The sequence below is a fragment of the Camelus ferus genome, chromosome 6, assembly GCF_009834535.1.
Source record: "Camelus ferus isolate YT-003-E chromosome 6, BCGSAC_Cfer_1.0, whole genome shotgun sequence".
NCBI lineage: Eukaryota > Metazoa > Chordata > Mammalia > Artiodactyla > Camelidae > Camelus > Camelus ferus.
In genome coordinates, this window is record NC_045701.1 from 22,285,561 (window position 1) to 22,304,143 (window position 18,583).

General features: G+C 38.5%; 1 protein-coding gene across 3 annotated transcripts; it reads left to right on the plus strand.

Annotated features, from left to right (window-relative positions):
* Window positions 1-6,255: 6,255 nt before the first annotated feature.
* On the plus strand, window positions 6,256-17,561 carry NDUFAF1 (NADH:ubiquinone oxidoreductase complex assembly factor 1). 3 transcript variants are annotated; one of them, XM_014552286.2, is made up of 5 exons: window positions 6,256-6,371; window positions 7,677-8,328; window positions 11,853-12,038; window positions 16,598-16,672; window positions 17,324-17,561. In XM_014552286.2, the coding sequence occupies exons 2-5, from the start codon at window positions 7,753-7,755 to the stop codon at window positions 17,471-17,473; spliced, it is 987 nt and encodes a 328-aa protein (XP_014407772.1). In that variant the 5' UTR covers window positions 6,256-6,371; window positions 7,677-7,752; the 3' UTR covers window positions 17,474-17,561. The 3 variants fall into 3 exon arrangements, with proteins under 3 accessions (XP_014407772.1, XP_032337368.1, XP_006176695.1); XM_032481477.1 differs by having other exon boundaries at window positions 11,853-11,939; XM_006176633.3 differs by having other exon boundaries at window positions 6,314-6,455.
* Window positions 17,562-18,583: the final 1,022 nt, after the last annotated feature.

The following is an 18,583-nucleotide window of genomic DNA, read 5'->3' on the forward strand; positions in this document are numbered from 1 at the left end:
ATGCTTTACATATATTATCCCATTTAATATTAATTGAAAACTACATCAAAGTTATGCTACCTACTAAGGTTGGCCAGGGCTGGACAACACCTCTGCCTCTTTTCTCTCTGCATCACAGGGGACTGCAAGGCTCTTCTCTTGCATGTACGATGCAGTGTCTTCAGTGTCCTCTGGGCCCAGGCTTCCAAATGATGCTTTCAGTATTCATTTCATTTTGAGCAAGGGGGCCTCTCTTTGCAGTGGCCTGCTCTTGATCTGCCTCTTTTTGTTCTTTTTATCATATTATAATTTCAGGACGTTTGACTGCCCAATGTCTACAAGTAGATAGACTGTCTCCATTTCTAATTTGGGTAGGTTTCAGTTTTGTTATGAACATAGATACAATTAAGTTCTGGTGAAGCCCACTACCTGGGATCTCCTGGGGGGGGGGCATGGGAAAAGATAACATAGAACTGGCTGTTTTACCTAAAAAATCATTTTCCCCAATGCTTCGTCTTTATTTCCCCCTCATAATGCTTCTGCCCACTCTTCTGCCTCCCGTTTTCATGTCTTTCCTTCTTGTTTGAACAATTTCCCTCCCTTCAGCTTCCCGTTCCCAATGCTAATAAATACACATGAGGTTTCCTATACTTAAAAAAATCAAACAACTGATAAATAGGAAAATGCAAATCAAAACCACAATGAGATACCACTTGACATACATTAGGATGGATATTCTAAAAAAAAAAAAAGCAGAAAATAGTAAATGTTGATAGGAATATGGAGAAATTAAAACCCTTGTACATTGCTAGTGGGAATGTAAAATGGTGTAGCCACTATAGAAAATGGCATGGTGATTCATCAAAGTATTAAAATTAGAATTACCATATGACCTAGCCAGTCCACTTTTGGGTGTATACCCAAAATAAGTAAAAGCAGAGACTTGAGCAGGGATTTGTACACACATGTTCGTAGTAGCATCTATTCACATTACCCAAAAGGTGAGAACAACCCAACTATCCATAAATAATGAATGGATGAACAAAATCTGGTGTATATATTCAACAGACTATTATTCAGCCTTAAAAAGGGAGGAAATTCTAACATGTGCTACAATGTGGATGAACTTTGAAGATACTACGCTAAGTAAAATAAGTCAGAAACAAAAGAACAAATATTGTATGGTTCCACTTAAGTACCTAGAGTGGTTAAATTCATAGAGACAGAAAGCAGAATGCTGGTTGCCAGGGGGCTAGGTAGAGCAGGGAATGGGAAGTTAGTGTTTATTGGGTACAGAGTTTCACTTTGGACAGATGAAAAATTTCTGGAAATGGATGGTGGTGATGGGTACAGAACAAGGTGAATGTACTTAGTGCCACTGAACCAACTGTATGCTTAAAAAGGGTTAAAATGATCAGCTTTATGTTATATATGTTTTATCACAATAAAAAAGCAAGCCAACAAACATTGGTATAACCTGATCACTAATCTCCTTTTGAATAGTATAATTTTATGATTTTCTGACTTCTCACTTCTCCCCTTCCAGTTTCAGTCAGTTCTATTTCTGGAGCTTTTCTGGGCCTCAGTTTCCTCATCTATACTGCCTCATGGGCTTGTTTTGGACATTAAATGTGTTAACACACGTGCAACACTGAGAAAAGTGTCTGGTACGTAGTACTGCTCAATACATGTTAACTGATATTATCATCTCTCTCTGAATAAAAATTCAATTTTCTGTCTAGATTTGCATTTCTTTTAATTCCCCTATTTGCTTCTACTTCTCTAAAAGATTCTGTGCAAGCTGCTTAAATTGTTCTCATGTAGAGACTATGGCCAACATCAATGTATGACCACATTTAGCCTTTTTAACGTTATGATCCTTGGAAATCATTGTGCTGTATTTTCTCTTGTTTTTCCTTATTCATTCATTAGGTGCATGAGGGGATATCTAATAAGGATGTAGTTGGGTATTGGCACTGTGGGAAATACCAGATTCTCCTGGAGGCCTTTGTCTGTGCAGGGTCTTTTTGTCTTTTTTTTTTTTTTTTTTTTCTTGCCTGGGGAACTAGAGTTCTACCCCAGAGCCCTCCTCTGTCACTCAGGGCTCTGCTCTGTGGGGTGGAATACGTTCTCATATTCTAATAGTACCCCTATTCTGATGAGGGAAATTTGCATTCTCACTCCAAGTCCTGTGGTCTGGGTGACCTTCGTCATAAAGTGATCCTCAGTGTACTTGCGCTACTTGGGAATGATCCCCTCCAGGCACTTCTACACAGGCACTTGCACCCAGAAAGTCACCTCTTAAGACATCTCTTTGAACCAAATAATGGGACAGTAGAAAGGATACTGGTTGTAGAGATAAGAGATTTGATTTTCAAAATTTGGTTCCACATTTTGCTAATGTGACCTTCAGCAGATTGTTTAACATCCAAGAGTGTCCTCTATAATATGGGGTAATTGCTACATGTAATGATGTGTATATGAAATTTCCAAACTGTATAGGATATATATAAAAATTACTATTATTGCTTTAACATATACTGTTATTAATTGCTGAATTGTGCAGTAACAACAGCAAAGAAATATGAAGATAAGTATAAATCCAGTAATAGTAATTAATATCTAACCTTTATTGAATTCCTGCTCTTTGCTAAGCATTATATGAAGGGTTTTACATGCATTATCTCATTTGGTGGTGTTATACTCTCCATTTTACTGATGAAGAAAATAAAGTTTTGAGAAGCCACATTAAAAAAAAAAGTCACCTCTTACATACATTAGGAGACAGGTGTGGCTAAAACAGGTGGCTTTATTTCAAAATGAAGTAGTAATCCTGCGTGTGAACACAAAGCAGACTGAATGCTTAATGAGGTTACAGTGAAGTAGTAGAGGTGGATAAAACCTCAAAGGGGGAGAAGAGCTTAAGTACTAAATCTTAAGGAAACCCACATTTAGGGCATGAAGGAGAGAAAATACAGAATAATGCCCTACTGTCTAAAACTACCCAAGCCAATATTACTTGACTCTTCTGAAAGTTCAATCTGTGGCAAAATTTATACTTACCGTATTTCCCATATCATGTTAATTAATCTCTGGCTTTCACATGCTGACTGATTTGGGAGTAATTCAGATTCTCACTCCATTATTTAGGATGACACTGTCCAATTTGGTAGCCACTAGTCACACATGGTTTTTGAAACTTAAATTAATTTAAATAAATAAAACAAAAAATTCAATTCCTCATTTCAAATGCTTAATAGCCACATGTGGCTAATGACTACTGTATTGGACACATTGATAGAGCTGATTTCCATAATCACAAAAGCTCAGTGGATTTAGGAGATCTCTGTTTGTCTTTCCCATTGGGTCTATCTGGATGTGCTATTTTTACTAAAAGAGAAACTTACTCAAAGTGGGTCAAGCTGTACACTTACAGAGAGTGGTACAAAGTGGGATATATTATTTAGAATTAGAGTCACCTGTAGGTGATAAACCCTAATTAGCAGTGTTAAATAGGAAAACAATTTTATTTTTTGGGGTGAGGGTATAGCTCAAGTGGTAGAGTGCTTAGCATGCACAAGGTCCTAGGTTATTCAATCCCCAGTATCTCCTCTAAAAATAAATAAATAAACCTAATCCCCCCAAATAATAAAATAAATAAATTAAAAAATATCAACTATACTTCAATTTAAAAATTTATTTTTCACATTAACATCCGGATATAGGCAATCCAGGGCTATTTTGGCTGCTCTGATTCATAAAGTCCTCAAGGTCCCAAGCTCCTTCTGGCTTTCTGCTACTTCTGCAGGGGGTTGCCCTCATCCTCATGGTCCAAGATGGAGTTCTAATTGTCATTTCCAAGTTCTAAGCAGTAATGTGAAAGAAAAGGGGAAGTAGGGAGAAGAAATGTATCAACTGTTTTTTAAGGAAAGCTCCCAGCAGCTATCACATAACATTTCTATTTCTATTGGTAGCTGCAAAGGAGGCTGGGGAATGTAAAAATTTTATTTATGTGCCCAGCTAACTATTCTATTGTAATGAATCAAAGGAAGAACACATATTAAGAAACAATGAGTAGTTTCCCCCTCAGGGCTCAACTCCTGAAAACAAGGACCAGTTAGGAAATGCCAGTCAGAAACTGAAGCTATTAAGTCTGTCCAAGTCTTGCACCCTGGCAAGTGAAAAATAAACTTTTCCCCTAACTTTAGCCAAAAGCAGTTCAGGCTGAGGAGATTTGTAATGGTGTGGCAGACATGGCAGGTCCTTCCCAGATCCAAGTCAGGAAGGGGCTGTAATAGAGCCACATGGATTGCAATTATAATTGTAAAGGAGGATAAAATCACCTCAGTCTGAAGGGATTGTCACTGCTCATATATTGGTGGGTGTTGGATTTGGGTTTACCTACCTGGAGTCAACTAAGACAAGAACCACAGAAAAAAAATATGTCTGTTTCAGATATTTATTAAAGTGGCCTCTGCACTGCAGATAGAAATATCCTCAAAAGAAGAACAGACAATATATGTTGTTTAATGAAAAATCTGCTTGAGAACTGCCAGCTCTTCAATTATGTGACCCTTCTCATCAGTTATCAGGGATTAATGAAGCCCTGTAATGAACAGGATTGGATAGTCATGTGAGTGAAGCAGAGCCTGGTCCAACAGGGGATATACAGAGAGCAAGAGAACAGCCATCTTGAATGGCTTGACCATACAGATGAGAAATTGAGGATATGTATGAGTAGTAAGATGGAGTAGGAGATTATGGAGGGCTTGGAATTGATGCAGTGGCATGTCTGGAGGCCAAAGGAATTTTTCTGCTTATTTCTGGGTGCCGTATTTTAAAATGGAAATAGACAAACTATTTTGTCCCGAGTAGGGCAGTCAGCAGATTGAATGTAAGTTGCACAGAGCAATAACTATTGGGGTTTCACTGAATTTGGGGTGAAAAATCAAAGACAACAACAAAACAAACAGGACTTAGGGTCGGTGAGAAGAGGTTTTAAGGAGAGAAGCCAAGGATTTTCAGCTTAGAAAGATGTGGGCATTTATAAAAACAAGGAAGATAAGAAGAGGAATTAATATGGGTAAATGTGATACATTTAGACAAAACAAATTTGAGATGCTAGTGGAAATTGTAAACGAATGGCCTATAATGAAAAAGACTATGCAAGGTTATATATATATATATATATATATATATATATATATATATATATATATATATATATATATATATATATGCTGTACACCAGAAATTAACACAACATTGTAAATCGACTGTACGTCAGTAAAAACAAAAGATATTGGAAATGCATGCTGGTCTTTAGGGAAAAAGATTATCAGATTGTCTACAGATAACTCATATCTGAAACTAGAAAAGGGGAAGATAAGGCTGACCATTGGAGACAACCTGCATTTGAAGTTGTGGAAGTAGAAAGTTAATAAAGGAGGCAGTTAGAAAAAGTTCAAGGAGGCAGGAGATCCAGGGAAGTGTAGAGTCTAGAAAAGTCAAAGCAGAATTTCAAGAAGGAAGAGGTGGTGGCGTGGAAAACAGTGATGGAGGAAACTTGGAAAGGCAATTGCGTTTGGGGAGATCTTGGAACCCTGGAGAACGGTGTTAAAAGCCAGCGGTTACAATTCATTCAAATTCATGCTGAGCACTTAATTCCTGCTCGCTATGCTAGGTGCCGGGGACCGGAAGAAGAGCACATTCTGGCCCCAAGAAGTTCACAGCCTGAACAGAGGTGCGCACAAGATAAAATCAAAACCCTGTGGAGTGGGGACCCCACGGGGCCAGACTGGGGAAGAGCGGGTAAGACGGTTTGCTGTCCAAGTTTATGGTAGGTCTCCAAAGATTTCGCGGGGGCAATTCTAGCAGAACCAGTCCTTTGAGGCCGAGGACAGCTCTTGGGCGGCTGCGGAGGAATAGGGCACGAGTGGACCCTTGCTCCTTGGAGGCGAAGGGTGTTAGGAATATCTGAATCCTATTTGAAAGATGCGGGATGGAGTTTGCAACCTGAAGGCGGGATGCAGGAAGGAGAGGCGGAAAGCCCTAAATTCTCCCCACTTTCTCACATAGGGCAAAAAAGATAGGGTCGAGGGGAGCGGGCCTTTTTGGAAGCTAATCGACTCCAAATCTCAGTTAGCGGAGCTTCGGGATTGTTATTACTCTACTCCGGTCTCCTCACTTGGCCGGAACTCCAGTGTCATGAGGCCTAGTTTCCCACGGGACTGGAAAAGCAGATGGACCTGCTAGGGGAAAGTGGAGTACCCGGTCGAGAAAAGCCGGGGACCGGGGCGGAAGTCGCTCTGGGGTGGTGTCAGGGGAGGAAAATGAGTACCAGCCGGTGGTTGGAGCGTCTGGGGTTTGTGAGGGCGTCATAGCCCTAGCAGGTGAGGGGTTAGAGGGTGCCTCGCTGCGGCAGGGTTCGGGCCGCTCCCTGACTCGGATCCGGAGCTAAACACTGGGGCTCTAGGGTTAGTTTTGCCACTTACTAGTTGTATGACCTTGGGTAATTTAATCTTGGAACCTCCGTTTTCTCCACTGTGATAAGAATAATAATAGTACTTCTCTCACGGTTGTTATGAGAAGTTAGTGAAAATATACCTAGAAACATACCTAGAACAGTTTCTAGCACATGGTAAACTCTGAATATACAGCCTTTACTAAGGCTGCTCGCTTTTGGCTGCGTGGGTTACTTTGCCATGAAAACTCACCAACTTCTGTTCAGGATCATCCAGTTAATGAGTCTGATTCTATGTTTACTGATAAAAATGTGAAACAAAACATTTATAATTGAAGTTATATTATTAGAGTTGTAATAACACTACTGAAAGTTTGGGAAATAGGGTGAATAATCTTACTCATAATCCCATCATCCCACACACGACTCTAAGCCTTTTTCTTTCTTTTTTTAACCTCCAAATCTTTTTTGTACATTTTTATGCTTATAATGTTAATGTAAATGCAATTTTGACTCCTCCTTATTTACCACTCAGTAGTGTAGCCTGTGTGCAGTGTCAAAAGAATCATTTTTATGATTGTACAAGTTCCATTTTATGGGCTTATCATTTATTACCCAAATTCCTGTATACATAGCAGTAAAGTCATTTAAACAGATCAGTGGGGGAAATTTAAATATTACCTGTGATTCCAGGAGCTGAGATCCAACTTATTTTTACTGATTCCTTTCTGTTTTTAGTATGAAAACATACTGTTTACATGATTTTCATTTATTTCAGCAAACACTGAGCATCAGTTATGTTCAAGCCATAGTCCCTAAGATTAAGGAGGTCAGGCTAGTTAGAAGGACAGATAAAAGTAAGATTCTGATATTATGTAAGGGCTGTGAGAGGAATGCACATGTTCTCATGACAATATAGAGGAAGAGCAGCGTCAGTGCCCTCCAGTCAGAGGCCACTAGGAACATGCCTTTAGTTGAGAAAGTTGGGTTTATTACTCTTGTAGTGAGAGAGAACATACACCATGGGAGACATGGAGCATCTCGACAAGAGGGTGTTAGAAGGGATTTATTGTTGGATTATTGTGTTCATAGTAGGCCCTGCATAAATGTTTATAGAATTAGAAAGTAAGCTCATGAATTTCACATGACCCATGTTGATTTTGAAATTATGATGTATTCATTGCTACACTGGTAATTCTTCAATTTTTTGTTTGTTTGTTTGTTTGTTTTTTAGGTTGAATTGGGCTGTTTGCTGAAGGTTCTTTCTCTGGCAGCCTAAAAAGAAATTTATATTTTGACTTTTTATTACCATGGCTTTGGTTCACAAATTGCTGAATAGCACTTGTATTCTCAGGAAATGCCCGAGGCCAAGTGTTACCTCGTGTCCATTTTTGGGTACTCGCTTTGCAGCCTATTGTTCCAGTAGTCTTCAGAAACCAGTGGCTGCTTCTGGCAAAGCCTCTTCCCAGAGGAAGCCTGAAGGGAATCTGCAAGGACATCACCAGAAAGAAGATGCTTTGGATATAACTTCTCCTGAGGACAAGCCTGAAGTTAATTTTGATAAAGCAATTAAAGAGGAAATAAATGACCATTTTAGGTATTTGAAGGGTGAGATTGTGAATTATTGGTTAGGGCCTGAAGGCCGCCCCCTGCATGAAGTCTTGCTGGAACAAGCCAAGGTTGTGTGGCAGTTCCGTGGCAAAGAAGATTTAGATAAGTGGACGGTGACTTCTGATAAGACGATTGGTGGCAGAAGTGAAGTGTTCCTGAAAATGGGCAAGAATAACCAAAGTGCACTGCTGTATGGCACTCTGAGCTCTGAAGCACCTCAGGATGGGGAGAGTGGCCGAAGTGGGTACTGTGCAATGATATCCAAGATTCCAAGGGTATGTGAGACTCAGGAGCGACAGTTTTCTAGTAATCTGCTAAACTTCATTGTAGCATGAACTATAGCAGAAAGCTTTTGTTTTTGTAAGTGAAAACACTTGGCATCTCATCGTGTGTATGGTGTTAACTAACTACTGGGCACATATGTAAAGCAGAAGCACGAGGGGGAAGTGGTTCCTGAAGAAGGGCTGCTTGTTTCTGGGCATCACTTTGGGCCTGGCTAGGACATTCTTATGTTGGAGGAGCCCTGAGAGGTTAGACATTCAAATGACGTTTAGGGGAGATCTGCATTTCCTCTGACATAGACCGCAGACCCTTTCATGGCCGGGGGTTCCTTAGAATGGAAGTAGGGTCAGCCTGTGGATTCTTTTTTTTTTTTTTTTAAGTAAGCTTTAAGTTTTAGAATATTTTTGGTTTTTCAGAAAAACTGCAAAAATAGTATAGAGAGTTCCTGTAATGCCCTTCACCCAGCTTCTCCAGTTGTTACCATCTTACATCACTGTAGTACATTTGTCACAATTGAGAAACCAACACTGGTACATTACTATTAACTAATTCCAGACTCTATTTGGATTTCACTAATTTTTCCATAACACTTTTTTTTTTATCCTGTTTCAGGACCCCATCCAGGACACCACATTACATCTAGTTGTCACATCTCCTTAGTCTGTGACAGTTTCTTAGTCTCCTAATTTTTCATGAGGATTTGAGGAATACTGGTCAAGTATTTTGTAGAATGGTCCTCAATTTGGGATTTTCTGATGTTTTTTTCTACTGGTTAGACTGGGGTTCTGGGTTTTTAGGAAGAATGTCACAGAGTTGAAGTACCTTTATCATCATATCATATCAGGGGTACATGCTGAAGGCACGACTCATTGCTGCTGTGTTAACCTTGATCACCTGGTCAAGGTAGTGTTTGCCAGGTTCCTCTTTCCATACTTTGTTCTTTGGAAATAAGTCACTAAATGCACCCTACATTCAAGGCCTGCAGTAGGGTGTGGGATTAAGTTCTGTCTCCTGGAGTGGGTAGTATTTACATAAATTGTTTGGGATTCTTCAGAAAGGAAGATTTCTTTCTCCCACATTTACTTATTCAGTCATTTAGTATGGACTCACACTTTGGGATATAATCCAGTGCTGTGTTCTTTACTTTGTTGCTCATATTGGTCTAGCTTTGGCCTCTGGGAGCTCTTTTGGGTTGGCTCTTGTGCCTTTGACATGCCCCCATCCTTTTGTTTTGGGGTTTTTTTGAAAGCTGTTTTGAGGGTAGTGAAGTAATTAGGTCTGTTTGTTTATCTGTTTATTTATTTAGGTGGAGATACTGGGGATTGAACCCAGGACCTCATGCATGCTAAGTATGCAATCTACCACTGAGCTATAGCCACCCTACCCCCTTTTGTTTTTTGAGCGCTTTTTGGCACTATAAGATGCTGTCAGCTCGTCTTGTATTTCGCCTGTCCCAAACCTAGAATTAGCCATTTCTCAAAGGAGTCCTGGTTTTTTGTTTTGTTTTTTTGGAGAATGCTGTTAGAAACCAAGATCTGGGTGCTGAGTATGCTTATTGTTACTGGATTGACACTATTCCTAGGACCCCACAGTGGACACAGCTAGGAAATATATGTATACATACCAACTCATGGAAACACATGTCTGTAATTCTTTCTTTTTTTTTTTTTTAATTTTTTTTCTCTTGCTGGGAGAGGTAATTAGGTTTATTTATTTATTTTTTAATGGAGGCACTGGGGATTGAACCCACAACCTTGAGTATGCTAAGCATGCATCCTACCACTAAACTATACCCTCCCCTTGCTGTAATTCCTTCTATGTCCGTATAAAGCTAAATGTGAGTTCATACTGATGCCTTGACTCTAATTCAGTACCACATGGTTTATTCTAGCCTTTGCCCTCTTGCTTATTGCTAACTTTCTTCTGTAGCAGAAACCTCCCACCATTTATCATCCATTTACTTAATAATTCAACCCTAGAGTACATGTAAAGCAGTTTCAGAATTTCTGATCCATAACCCTGTGAGAAACAACTTTACCAACTAGACTACATTGTTTATGTATAGTTTCTTTTGTCTTTAGCCTTGTGGATTTCAGTCAGAACACTTTTCCAAAGCTACATAAGTCAGCTTCTTTGTTTTGCCCCCAGTCTGTTGCTTTTTGTAAATTTGCTGGTCAGTGTTATTTCAGGGCTGCTCTGGACAGACTCCCATGCCTGACCATGAGCCTAGCCCCTGGCTGTTTGCTTGTTTATGCTGCATTAAGGAGAAAAGCAAATGGTAGGAATAGTATTAGGCTGCCTCTCTCCAGATAATGATGAAAAAGAAAAGTATGTGTTCTTTCAGAGGCAACAAACTATGCATACAAGATTTTTTTCAGGCCCTGAAAATCCACAGAGTGGATTCGGTAAGTCCACAGTAGGAAATAATTCTATATCTAGATATGTAGCATGGAGTAATGAAAATAGTTGATAATATTTATTAAGTGTACCCTGCCAGTCCCTGTGATAATTGCTTTGTATACTTTTTTTTTTTTTTCACATTATTCCTTTTGTTCCCCACAACAATCCTATAAGGTATAACCATCCCAGTTTTACAGATGAGGAAATTGAGGCTTGTGGAGATTTAGTAACTTGTCCAAAATTATGTGGCTAGTAAATAATGGTTCATACCTGAGCACTGGTATTGTTGAAATCAAATTATCTCTAAGGTTGCTGAAAACAAACACCTTTGGAAATTAACAGTACAGTCTACTTTGAAAGAGAGAGACAGTTTAGATAGTTGTAAGAACACAGATTTGAGTTAAGCAGCACTGGACCTACCACTCATTAGTAGAGTGCTCAGTTTCTTTATAAAATGGAGGACAATGATTGTACCTATCTCGTAGGGCTGCTGTGAGGATTAAATTATGCATGCAAAGTGCTTGATGTATGTTTTCAATGGATGGTAGCTGGTTTTATGAAATATCAGTTTTGAAGCTTGAGTTTGAGCTCCTCCATATGTTCTGATTTATGGGAATGGCCCACTTAAAAGCTGTAGCTCCACAGGCCCAGGGAAAGGAAGCATATATAGCATTTTATTTCCGTTCAGGAACACAAGTGAGTGCCTAATCCGTGTAAACACTGTCCTGGGCCAATCATGTCTTGAACATTACCTTAGAAACATGTATCTATGTCAGTATTTGATACTAAAATAAGAATCACCAGATTTGTCTGTCTCGTTAGTGTTAGAAAGCAGAGAAAGGCAGAACATGGCTTGTAGCGGGGGAGGGTATAGCCCAGTGGTAGAGCACATGGTTAGCATGCGTGAGGTCCAATCCCCAGCACCTCCATTCAAAAGAAAAAAAAAAAAAAGAAAAACTAAATTGCATTACAGAATCTTTTGCCCCCAAAGTCTAATAAAATAAAAACAAAAACTTTAAAAAAAATGGCTTGTAGATCCATTGCCAAAAGGTGACAACTCACATTTTGCTAATAATGGAAAAATGAGGTGAAATTAACTTTCCTTTCTGTACCTTAGGGCCCTTTTGAGAGAAAGAAGTCTTATGATTGGTCCCAGTTCAACACTCTGTACCTCCGTGTCCGTGGAGATGGACGGCCTTGGATGGTGAATATCAGGGAGGACACCGATATAATCCAGAGGAAGAGTCAGATGTACAGTTACTTCATGTTCACCCGTGGGGGGCCCTACTGGCAGGAGGTCAAGGTAGCTGCACAAGTCTTTGCTGTGTATGAAAATGAGGTCTTTTGAGATTGTGGATACATTGTAGTTTCTTTTTCTTATTCATTCCTCTTGGAAGGTGTAGGAAAGGAAAGAAGAGGACCTAAGGGCAAGAGTTACATAATCAACTTTTTCTTTCATTAATATAAATGTTAGCTTACTACCCAGTAAGTATTTTTTATAAGGATACGGCCAAGCTGTGCTGAGTCATGAGTACACATCTGCCCTGTGCCCAAGTACTGTAGATGTTTCCTTTTTAGTTCCTGCCGTATCACCTCTTCCAGGCAACTGCACTAAGTTCATGTCCCTAGCTTAGCAGAAAGGCTCCATTAAGAGGAATAAACACTTGACATTTGACAATTATCAAAATTTTTATTTATTTCTTGGTGACATAGTCCTATTTTTCAGGGAGAAGAAACTTTTAGAAGGTAAAAAATGTTAACCAGGAAGAAAATAAGTGGAAATTCAGGGAGTGAGGGCAAAACCAAGTGCCCATTTCTTTCTTTTGCCTATTGAAGATTTTTAATCCATAAATTCAAAAGAAAGTCCCCATTTTGCTAATACTTAAACCTCAGGGTCATCCTGGATTCCTTTCTCCCTCACCCCACATCCAGTGTATTAGCGAATGCTCTCACCTCTCCTTTCAAAACATGTAGAATCTGACCATTTCTGCCATCTCTTCCGCTCTCACCCTAGTCCAGGCCTTTGGATTACTGCAGCAGCCTCTTTATTGATTTCCCTCATTGTCCTCTTGCCCCCTAAGGTCCACTCTGCACACAGCAGATTATTCTAAAGCGTAGTTCAGATTACATCACTCACATGCTCAAAACCCTCCAGTGGTCTCCCCTTGTCGTTAGAACTCAGTCCAAACTCCTTAATGTGGCCTCCCAGGCCTACAGTATCAGACCCTCCCTCCGTCCCTCCTCTATTCTAGCCCCTTTTCTGTGTGTCAGACTCAACCAACTCACTTCCGTCTCGGAGCCTTTGTATTTCGTGCTGTATCTGCTGGAGTGCTCTTCTCCCACATCTTCACCTGCTTCCTCTTTCCTGTCACTCACCTTTCAGTTCAAAAGTCGCCTCGGAGAGGCCTTTCCTGATTCCTCTAGCTAGAGTTGCACCTTCCAGCCCAGCACTTTCAATAACATCCTGTTTAATTTTTGCATTGAACTTGTCACAAAGTAAAATTATTTTGTTCATTCAGTTGTCTCTTTGTTTATTGTCACTCTCTCCCTGGAACAGAAGTTCTGTAAATTCTGAGAGCAGGGACTTTGTCCATTTTATTCATAGCTGTTTCCCCTGTTCCTGGAACAGTGCCTGGCTTATAATAGGCGCTAGATACATACTTATACACTAATATAGATATATAACCAAAAATTATTGCATGTGTAACACTTGTATATCAGTAATACATACAACTATTAAACAAAACAAGTATTTTATTATAGAAAATTAAGAAAATGCAGAGAAGGAAAAAAATCTTGTGCTACCACTACCCCGAGGTAAAATATTATTTTTATTTTAGTGTGTACCTTCAGACTTTGCTGTTTACATTTTTTTACAAAAATAGTACTTATGCCAGTGGTATTTTATAACATATATTGTTCACTGGAATTTTATATACAACTTTCTGTTGAAATATATTTCTACATCATTTTTAATATCTGCATATTTTATTATATAAGTAGAGCACAGTTTATGTAATCCATCCTCCACTGTTGTACATTTAGATTGTTTTCACTTTTTCACTCTTGTACCAAACTCTGAAGTAAACATCCTTAATTATTTTCTTAGGATATAACCTAGAAACAAAATTCCTACAATAAATGATACATACATTTTTAAGGCCTTTGATGCTCCTTGCCAAATTATTCTTCAGTATCATTACCATCTAATCATTAGCAATTACTTTCTTTCCTGAAAATACATGTAGTCCTAATCTTTGGCTGGAAATAATAGTTGTTTTCCACACCTCTCTTTAAAGTATTAAGGGGAGTATTGGGGAAGAGATTCTAAAAAATTAAGTGTTATTGCTGTTCACTTCTTTATGAATAATTCTCATTTGGTAGATAGAAGTGAGATGCTCAAATGTTTACTCTGATTATAGAAAGAAAACAGAAGAAAATGATGGAAAAATGATGTATATTCGTTTTCTGCCACTTGTAGAGAAAACAACTGTTTATCCTTTTCTTTTTATGCAAGCTGTACAGATTTAATGCTCCCTTTTAGCTTCATTTGCTTCCAGGCTAAAAAATTCCCTTGGTGCGGACTGTGATCTTAGCGAAATACATGCTAAAAAGACAAAAGACCAGTGAGGTGGGTGACATGTGCTCCTTGAATGGCAAGCAGGTAGCATTGATTCCATTTCCAAGATATGCTTTCAAATAATAAGGTAGATGAAGTCCCAAACCAGGATGCAGAATGAGAAACTGGCCCAGAGTCGGGGGTAGGGGTGGGAGTCCCTTCCAGGTTTGTTTAATAGAAATGAGTCCTTTCCCAGTGAAATGAGGATGACTGCTTTTGGTTTTGCTTGTGCAGTGGTGATTTATTAAGTGAGCTTTGAATTGAATTTGTTTTTATGTCGACAAGTGTTTTTGGTGATAATCAAAACAGTACATTTAATTTTTAAAATTCATTTTTATTTTTTGGTTCAAAACCCAAAATAACGTAAAAAGATTACAAAGATTCACTCCCACTGATCTCTATCCACCTTCTTCCTGCCCAATGCCTGTACGTAACCACTTTTATTAGTTTCTTGTGTAGCTTTACAGTTTTCTTATGCAAATGTAAACAAATATGTATATATGTATATACTTATTTTCTCCCCTTTTTTACTCAAAAATAAAAATAGCATACTTTATATATCTTCCATGCCAGTTTATATTTTTAAAATTTAGATCCTGGAGAGCTTCCATATCACTATATGTAATTATTTTTCATTCTTTGTTATTTTGTTTGGTATTTCTGTGATATGGATATCCCATAGTTGATTGAACTAGTCCTTTATTGATAGACACTTGGATTGTTCCCAGTTGCTATAGTGAATTTTTTTTTACAGTTTATTTGGAGGCATTTAAAAATTTGTTTTCAAAAATATAAATGACATTTATGTTGTAGATTTTGTCTTTATCTTCCTTTTTCACTAATAATATATTGTGCAGGTCTTCCCACAGCATGATGTGTAGATCTACTTCATTTTAAAAAATAGTTATATAGCATTCAGTTGTATGGATGCACCATAATTTATTTAACTATTCTCCTACTTTTCCTTTTTCTTCAAAGTAACGTTAGAATTTTAACTATATCCACAGCATTATGCTGTATCTGAGCATCAAATAACACATAACTTGTGTTCTGTTTCTCTTAGATGTACTGTCAAAATGATCTTAAAGTGCTAGTTCTTTTATATTAGACTATCTGGTATGTGTTTAGAGCTTCTTCTTTTTTTTTTTTTTTCCTAAAAGCTATGTCAGAGTTTATCTGTAATATAAATTCCTAGAAGTGAAGTTGGCAGGTCAAAGTTACAGCATTTCAAATTTTGCTAGGTATTGCTTTTGTTTCCTGTTGCCACATAAAAAATCATCACAAACTTCGCAGCTTCAAACAACACGTTTATTAGCTCACAGTTCAGTAGGTCATAGGTTGGGGAACAGTATGGCCAGGTACAGTGCTCAGGGCCTTCTAAGCCTGAGATCAAGGTGTCAGCTGGGCTGTATTTCTTTCTGGAGGCTCTGGAGAAGAATCCACTTCAAACTCATTCTGCTTATTGACCAAATTCAGTTCCTGTGGCTGTAATGACATCCTTGTTTCTATACTGGTTGTCAGCTCGGAGCCACTCTCAGGGCCTAGAAACTGCCCACGTTCCTTGCCATTTGCACCCACCATCTTCAAAGCCAGCAGTGGAGAATCTCCCTGAGCTCCCCCTTTGAATCCCTCTCACTCTTCTGACCCCTTTCACCAGCAGTCCCCTTTATGGGCTCAAGTGATTAAGTCAGGCCCGCAGAGGATAATCTGCCCTTCACAGCAGCACCGAGATTAGTGTTTGAACACCTAGAAGAAGGTGTGTGTGCACCAGAAGGTGGAAATCGTGGGTGTCATCTTAGAATCCTGCCTACCACAATTGCCAGCTGCTCTCTCTTAAAAGAGTTGGACTAATTTGTACTCCTACTCTCAATATACAAGTGTGCCTATTTCTCCCCATCCCCATTTTTCTGTTGGGTTGTTTAATCTTTTTCTTAGTTATTTGTAAAAGTTTTGTCTTTAGGATACTAGTTTTTGCCATTAGAAAGTTATAATTGTACTCTGTTATTTTTCCCTTTGGGACTTCTGGCTTAGAAAAGTTTTCAGCTGTTTTCTTCTAGTACTTAAGTTATTTCATTAAAAAAGTTTATATCCATGATCCAAATGACTAGCCACTTGTTATAACCTCGTATATTTAGATAGTTTTAGAATTAAATTAAAACTGTTACTCTTTTATCATTGCGATTCCATACAGATGTCTCAGTTGCTTACATTTCAGCTATGAAGTAAATGGTTTCTTCTTTCAGATTCCTTTCTCCAAATTTTTCTTCTCTAATCAAGGAAGAATTCGGGATGCCCAGTACCAGCTTCTTCTTGACAAGGTAACATTTTCCAGTACTTTCACTAAGAACTATATTTTCTTTAGTGAAACAGAACTCCTGAGAGGATGAATTCAGTCCATTTTTGAAGGTTGGCAAATGAAAGATGAAAATTCTATTTAAGTGTACCCTTATAATACCCAGACAGATGCTGACTCAGACCTATCCTGTGAGCCAAACCCCCATCCTGAAGGAATATCACTATGGCCATCTTCTCAGTGTGACTACATTTTATTTTAGCTTTAAAATAAAAACAGTTTCAGAGTTCAGGAGAGCCAAGGAACCTCCATTAGACATCCATGTTGTACTTAGTAGTCTTAACTAGTACTAGTTTAAAGAGAGAGGAGGTAGAATGTGGAAAGAAAAGCAGCCGTACTTCCTCTTATCATTTGCTACAGCATATGAGAACTATGGTATACTTGTTAAAGGCTAATAGTGTACTTAGTATTAAAAATATTTTTTTAAATGGATGTACTGGGAATTGAACCCATGACCTTGTGCATGCTAAACACACACTATACCACTGAGCTATATACCCAACCCCTAAGGCTGAAAGTATAAAGACCCAGCTATAGTAATTACCTCATGGGATTTTAAAACTCCAGGAACAACATCAGTGTATGAGATTTTGATCAATTTCTGTTTTAAATGTAGATCTCTTCTATTGGATTCACCTTGGCTGACAAAGTGGATGGTCCATTCTTCCTAGAAATAGATTTTATTGGAGTGTTTACTGATCCAACCCACACAGAAGAATTTGCCTATGAAAATTCTCCAGAGCTGAATCCAAGACTTTTTAAATAGAGATCATGTGGAATTTCTGTATTACTAAATTAAGGGAAGTAAAATCCATGACAACACAAAAATAAAGTATTTCTTTAATGGCATCCAACCAGTGGCTGGTATGTATTCCCTAAGATATAGCTAAATGCTGTTGCTAAGAGGGACCAGGATGTAAGCTGTACCTGAAAGAATGCAAGTACCTATGCACAGGTCCTATGTGAATAACCGTTTTGGTTAGAATGATTCCTATTAGGCACAATTCCTACTTTAGTTTCTGAAGCAGGGAGTCTGGGATGACTGTTGATGGCCTTCTACCATTCTGTTCCTGATAGTTTTCTTCTGTTTTCTAATCTATGAGGAGAGGAGAATGATGAAGAATATTAAGATAAAGGTGCTATAGAAGTCACTGGGAAAAAGATACCTGCTGTCTTAGTCTGCTTAGTCTGCTTAACAAATTACTAGGCTGGGTGGGTGGCTTAAACAAAACATGTATTTGTTTCTCACAGTTCTGGGGGATGGGAAGTCCAAGATCAAGGTACCTGGATATCTTGTCTGGTGAGTATCTGCTTCTTGGCTTATAGATCACTGCCTTCTTACTGTGTCCTCACAGGTAGAGAACACATTCTAGTCTCTTTCTCTTCTTATAGTAGCACTAATCCCATCATCAGAGCTCCACCCTCATGACCTAATTACCTCCCAAAGACCCACACCTCCAAGTACCAAGTCACACTGGGAATTAGGATTTCATCATTTGAGTTTTGGGGGGACACAAGCTTGCAGTCCATGACACCTACTTAGAGAGGTGGTCCTCCAAAGATGCGTGATCTTACCAATTTTTACTTTAGAGACTAATGTCCCCAAGGCTTCCTCAGTCATTTTAAGTATTAGAGATTGCATATTCCAAAAATTAGACCCTGATTAACAGTTTAAATTGATCAGTTTAACCAGAGTATCCTACAAGAGCCAATTTTAAAGTAAGTAAGAGAATATACAAAGGTGGATAGCTTTTCCATCATCTTGGCTTAAAATATCTATTTTGTATATTTTCATGTGATTATCTTTATCAGCTTTATTGAGGTATAATTTACATAACATGAAGTTCATCTGTTTTAGGTATACAATTCAGTGATT